General features: G+C 36.1%; 1 protein-coding gene across 1 annotated transcript in view; it reads right to left on the minus strand.

Moving 5' to 3' along the window:
- Positions 1–4217: 4217 nt before the first annotated feature.
- LOC105313956 (uncharacterized) overlaps positions 4218–7001 on the minus strand; it is a 6928-nt gene continuing 4144 nt past the window's right edge. The window contains exons 2-3 of the mRNA XM_011407791.1: positions 4523–4573; positions 4218–4373 (exon numbers count right to left, since the gene is read on the minus strand). Coding sequence (XP_011406093.1) covers positions 4218–4373; positions 4523–4573 — 207 coding nt within the window. The remainder of the gene's footprint in view (positions 4374–4522; positions 4574–7001) is intronic.

The following is a 7001-nucleotide window of genomic DNA, read 5'->3' on the forward strand; positions in this document are numbered from 1 at the left end:
CAATCTACATCAGACTTCAGACTAGTATTGTGACAGCATTACTTTTCTTCAAACTGCTCAGTGGAAGTAAGATACCTAAAATGAAAACATTTGTAATATACTAAATAGAGATTATAAAATACGAATATTCATGTCTGGAGATTACGAGTTGTTATGTAACATTTATGGAATCTCTGGAGCTAGCGGTACATTTATTGTTCATTTATTAACACTTTTATATGGTACTTTAATTTTAGGACGACACTGTTGCTTGTGGTGCAATATCACTTCTGATTGCTTGAAACAGAGTTGAGACATACGTCAAGCAACTAACACTGTAACAGCAAGGTCACTGACTACTTTTGAGAATAGTTACAAGGCTTTTATGGCCAATAGATGCAAATTAAAAAGAGCAAAGTTCTATGACAATGTGATTGGCAAACCATTATTTGATGTTCCACTGACACAATAGGTTATCAAAATCTTTTATAACTTAATACTTACATTAGATATGTCCACCTGGCCTTCACATAACACTGGGCATTTTTCAGAGGCTGTTTGATCTATTGGAAGAGGAGCGTCACTTGCTTGACTGAAGTAGCTGATGACTGTAATGGTGCATCAAATTCTTTTTCTACATATCTGAAGGTGAGATCCACTGTAAAATCACTTGAAGCGCAACAGTCAATACTCAGGAGTGAAATAAACCAGGCCCAGCAGCTGTTAGCTCTTTTATTACTTACAGTGTCTAACCCCACTCAAGACAGCTATGTTCAACAAGTGACCCAGTTTATCCATAACCAATCTACAGTGATGAATACAAATGTTAGTGTCAAAATAATGTAAAATATTACTTTGGACTGTAACATTGTTTTTAGGATAATACAATAATAGCTCAACAGAACCGACTAATTTCTAAGGGATTCGAGCGTGAAAAAGGAATATTTGTTACTGCTGTGGACAAAGTATTGAAGTCATTTCATCTTGAGTGACAAGCTTATCATAGAGGTTCCTTCAGTGGTAACCATATACACAGAGCTTTGAAACTATGCTAATATCAATTAGTAGACAATTATAATTTATAATTATCCAGCCCGATAACATTACAGTCATGTGTCAGTCTGTCGTTGAAACTGCTGCAACATCTGTACCAGCAGTACAAACTAAGGCACAAGAGATCTGTGACAAATTTACAGATCTGTTTTCACTTTTTGCAAACTGCCACATTTACAACAGCAGTTTACTTCTAACAGAAAGTACAATTGAAGAGGTAGGTAGGTTTACATGGCATTGTAAATTATTCTTACTTTCTGATACTATAGAAGTAGCATTCCTCAAGTACTACCGAGAGCAGTTTCCTTCAGCATCTGTGCTGCCCAAGATGCATATGCTAGAGGACCACATCATCCCATGGGTGAAAAAATGGAGAGTCAGTTGTGGACAGATGGGAGAGCAGGGTGCTGAGTCACTTCATGCCATCTTTAATTATACTGAGAGGTCCGTTAACAATATGACTAACAGGGTGGAAAGACTGCATGTTGTGCTTCAAAACGACCACTTTAAGCTGCTCCCACACAACGCTTCTTTGGAGCCACTCCTTAAAAAAAAAAAGTCTTGACTATAATAATTAAATTCATGCTAGTCTACTAGTCCTCATACTACTCTGTCTTTCTCTTTCTCCCTTTTCCCACTCATATGTTATGATTATCATGTAAAGCAGAAAGCCATAGACACGGAGGTCCAATGCAAACATTGAACAATTAACATACATTGCTTGCAGGCCTTGTTTCTTCGCGCAAAAAAATATAAGTTAGGTAAGGCATTGTCCATCATGCTCTACTGATGCTGTTCTTTCACCTCAGTATGTAGAGCTTTTTAGAAAAACTTCAGAGCTGCTATTGTGACCTTCCAATGATAATTTGCTTCTTATCTTGTACAAAGGGAGCCATTGGTAAGAAAGTCAAGTGCTTGGTACTGTCTTGTAGAGCAAAATGTAAGCAATTCTGCTGACTCATCAGGTATGACTCATGGGGTTCTCCCTTTTTGTCACGTGCCACTAAAATGAGTTAGATGCAGTTGCTAAGGAAGTTGCTATGAGCATTTTAAAATTACAATTATGTAGTATGATGTATATTAATGTTCTATAATTGATAAATTAAACACCTGTGCTTTCCCTTTGGTAGTGATGTCACTGTGCACTGTGCAGAGTCTTCTTAGTGAATCATAGCTTACTACATCAGATTTGCCACTCATTTCTTTATAGTAAATGTGCTTGATGTGCCTATCAACCACGTCATGATAGTTGTCAGAGAAAAGTTGTAGGTGTTGGACAAGAATGCGGGAAATAAGTACAGTGAAATTGTGCTTCCTAAAGTTTGATCATCTGCTGAAGAAGGAAGAACTTCATTGACAGGTATTGAAAGCAGATTGGTATTTCTTACATTAGGGACATCATTGGATCGTCCATAAATGCTAGCTCTATCATGTACTGCATAAGAGTGATAGTAATGCATGGAAATGGTTTTCCTGTCTTCCCGTTTATGTCTTGGTCTCACATTCTTGTTATCTCCTATTATTTTGAAACCAAATACATCCTCAAAATGTTCTTCTATTTGTAAAAAAAATAATAGTATAATCAGAATTGTTAGTGATGTACCTTCATTAGTATCTTCAGTATTTTCATTTGCTTCTATGTCACTTTCCTTGTTGCCATCATCAACAGAAATATTGGAATAAGCTGGTGGAACTGGTGAGCACTCATTAGTTGACTCTGACATGATTTGGACAGACAGTGCCTCATTAACTGACGATGTCAAAGATGTTGCAACTTCACTTTTAGACGTATCTTCAAAAGTGTTGTCATTTTCATCTTCACCATCTGAATCATCAGTTACCAAGTCAAAAGGGTTGTGTTCCAATACAGTTTAGTTACTGTCATCCACATTACTCTGTCAATATAACAGAATACATTTAATATGTTCATCACAATACATGTCACAAACCTCACAATTATCATCACTACGTAAGCACATGCCTGTAGCTAAATCATCTCTCCATTGCTTAAGTCTAGTGTCGTGGTCAGAACCAAGTTGTACTAGTGTTTTCAGAGTCATACAATGGGCCACAAATATTTGGTTTGTTTAATCGGTTGAGCACCTAAAATGAAATTAAAAATAATATATTCTAAGCTAATACAAAATAAACCTTCTTTGAGCAATGTCCAGAATACGGCAAAAGTGATATGACTTTTTGTGGCAAGCACAACTGAGGTACTCTTTGCTTGGCTATAATGGAAATAATCATGCCAATCACAGATGTTTTATTCTCTCTCTTAGTTTTAGTTTTTAAACATTCTCGCAAAATTTTCAAAAGTGCTGGCATATACATCTTTGCATTATTAACAATGCTTATCCATTTAAAATTCATCAATTGCTGTGGGCGATGGCCTGTTAATAAAGGTTGGCTTTTGAAACAAAATTACTTAAGTTCGTATTTCAAAAGTGTGGTAACACTATTTAAAATGTAGCCTTTTCTTAAAGGATCCTTCATGCTTCTATTAACAACAGCTTGCCAACTACCTTTTGCGGATGACTTCACATCAGCAGCATGTGAAGGGGTCATAACTGAAGTCTTCGTTCTTTCATCATCACAAACTGTAACCTGTAGCATACAAAAATTTTGTTGTAAATCACAAGTAGAGTCATATCACTCAAGCTCTTCAAGTTTTAGTACAATATTAACAATTGAAAATTATAACTTACAACAATTGTCAGCTTCCTTGGTTCCTCGGCTTCTGAATCAGTTCTAGGCATCTTTGCTGCCAAAGGTACAACAGCAGCTGCTATTGAGTGAGAGAGAAAGTTCTCTTTCCAGATTCATTGAGTGTTTGAGAAACTTCAGCTGTAGTGTTCGTGCCTAAATTGATGCCAAGAATAGCTGATTTTACGTTACTGAGAGACTCTTTTATGCTGCCATGGAGTGAGACCAATTTCTCATAATTCATGTGACACTTTTTACACATAAAAATGTGTGTTTCAATTGTGCTAGCAATACGAGACTCGTCTATTCCTTCATCTACTAGCAGAAGGTACTTCCAAGTTGAAATAGTAGGAGAATTACCAAGAACATGTCGATCTCCAAGGACAGTAAGTTCACAGCCCAGACATTCCATCTTACTCACACGTTGAAGAACGTGTGATTGGAGTGTAACCGTTGATCACATGACTTCCGCTGCGCGGTTAGGCATGCCCATGTGACTTCCGCATTCCAGGAGAACAAGCGGAAGTCGAGATGTATGCCAAACTCCTCTCCTCCCCCAACCAGGATTCGGCCCTCGAGACTATTTTATAATCACAATATCTCCATAATCCCATGTGACAATGTGGGGTTAAATTCTAAGAATACGTACCAAGAATAAGTACGAGTGCAAATATACAAGTACATCAATGTACGTATGTACATATTACAGAAATCCTAAATGAGCAACCACTGTACTTGGTATTTTATCTGACCAACAGATGGAATAATTAGGATTACATTATACCTGAGACGTTGGTCTCCTCCTGGGAGCAGGAAACTCTGCCATTGCTACCACCTGAGATTCATTAAAAGAATTATAATAAGAACTAGATTAAAATACATGCTGAATTTCTTTATAAGAAGAGACGAATGCTTCTCACACAGATCATCGTGAAACAAACTGATGCCTAGTTTGTCTCTAACTGCAATAATGTGGCAACACAGAAACCCAATGGATATATAGGACAAACATTCATAACTATTTGATGAAACTTTAAGAATCCCCTGTCTTGAATTAACATGAAATAGATCATCCTAGGGTGAGTGTCTCCTTTGCTTTTAGCTCCATCTGTTTGTTTGACGAAGTTAGAGGCATGCATCATAAGGTATTCAATATATTGTACAAGAGATGCATTACTAGTAGAATGATAAACCACAGGAACTTTTTGGCCATGCAAAGTAGCTTTCTGATCTCGCTGAGATTGTAAGTACTCTTAAGAACAAAAAAACTTGTCAATGAACTCTTGAAGAGATGAATAATTCAAAATAATAGATTTTTGTTTAGCATTTAAAATTTCCATTCTATTGTTAGTTGAATAAAAAAAATCCATAACTGTATTCTATCCTTATCGTCCACTGTTGCTTAATAGGGTGCCAATTTGTAACAAAATACTTAAGGACTGTTGCTAGAGCATTATCACTAAAGCGAAATTATATTTCTTCAAACTTTTTGATAAATGTTGAGTAGGCCATTTGCTGCAGATATTCTAAGCACATATTTTTGCCCCGAAGGAATACCCATCTCAGAACGAAAGCTACGGAAGGTGTCAAATATGTAAATAGCTCACTGAGCAGATGGAGATGCATGTGCAAGTACATTTTTTTTGATGAAGTTCCGTGTCACCCATAAAAACTTGAAGAGAAGGCCAATTAGAATTTTCTGTCTTCAAGATGCATATAATGTGACATAAATTCTTTAGTTTCTTCTGGCATTAAAAGACAGCAGCAATATCACTGTCCGTTGCTATCTTTTATGAGAATAATGTAAAAAGGAAAGCATAACTCTACCACTTCATACGTGGCATCAATGGCGTAATACTCTGGATAAGCTGCAAATATATTATTTATACACTGATGTTGGAATTAATTATATTCCTTGAAACACATTGGATTTATTTGTTACTACCTCAACAGTGCCAGTACCTATTTATACACATAAACATTTACATTAATATGATAATGAGCTCACGTACCATTGTTTTAATAAGTTTTTCATCACCATGTTGCTTATCATTGCAAGTACAGCTGGCTTTTATTGAAGTACTAATATTGGAAATATCTTTTAAAGTAATGACTTTTCCGCTTCGCCTAGAAAGTTTGTCCTGCAACCTCTTACTAGTAAATGGATCCCTCTCTGAAGTGGTAATTCTCCTATGCTGACGAAGTCGTCTGTAACAAATTAACTTTGACCATCTTAAGAGGCACAAAGAGAAATTATAATAGGAAAGAACGTTTTATGTGTAAACAAATGAATATATAACAGTTATACATGCAGAATAGAGCAAAATTTGTAACAAAAAGTGACTGCATGAGGTCGTCAGTGATATTGCTAATACAGTCTAGCTCCAAACATACATGGTAATTAATGAATGAAGGTGAATCAGAGAACACACAAAAAAAGTCCACCAAATAATATAATCGTTGCATGGTCAAAGTGTTTTACGTATGCTTAAAAATAATACTAATAATCCATGTGCATAATACATACATGTTACTGGTTACATAAACTACAACTCTCCTCTCTAATGAGTCACATGACATATACCAGTCGGGAGGTCATCGATTTCGGTGAGGATTACAAGGCTTTGGTGGTTCCATGTAAGGCAGCTCTGTGTCACGGCGTCTTCTCTATGGATTCGGGGATGCCGTCCAGCCCGTCTATATAGTTGCTTCCTTAGTAGTCAGCTCAGCTCAGGATTCACTAGTTAGCTTGCCAATGCCGGGCTCGCTATCAATTTCACAAAATATATATTTCAACAGAATCTCTTTCAAATAATATACCAGCTTTACTGGTTCAAACAATAATATCAAATAAAGATAGATAGTGCCACACTATCTCCCAACGACTCAATAACACTCAGACTACGCTCACACAATTCTACACACTGCCCACACATTGCCAAAATGGCTCACAAAAATTACTCTCTTATATACAAAATACATTCATGAATAATAATGAACTAATAATTAATAATAACTGACAATCAATAAGCACAATGAATATAAATCACTCGTAAATCCTCACACACACCCCCCCATTGAATAGTAGAATACTATTCAATATCACAAATAATCAAATAAAACAAGAAAACAATAATAACAAACAAAAGAAAACATAAATAAATAATAATTTCAATCTCAATCTCTGCTTACAATGAGACTAGTCCAAAAGACTAGCAACGACTTTATCCCTTGCTTCAGCTGCTGCTCTACAATGTGGTCTT

This window comes from Amphimedon queenslandica, unplaced genomic scaffold, assembly GCF_000090795.2.
Source record: "Amphimedon queenslandica unplaced genomic scaffold, v1.1 AMPQUscaffold_13166, whole genome shotgun sequence".
NCBI lineage: Eukaryota > Metazoa > Porifera > Demospongiae > Haplosclerida > Niphatidae > Amphimedon > Amphimedon queenslandica.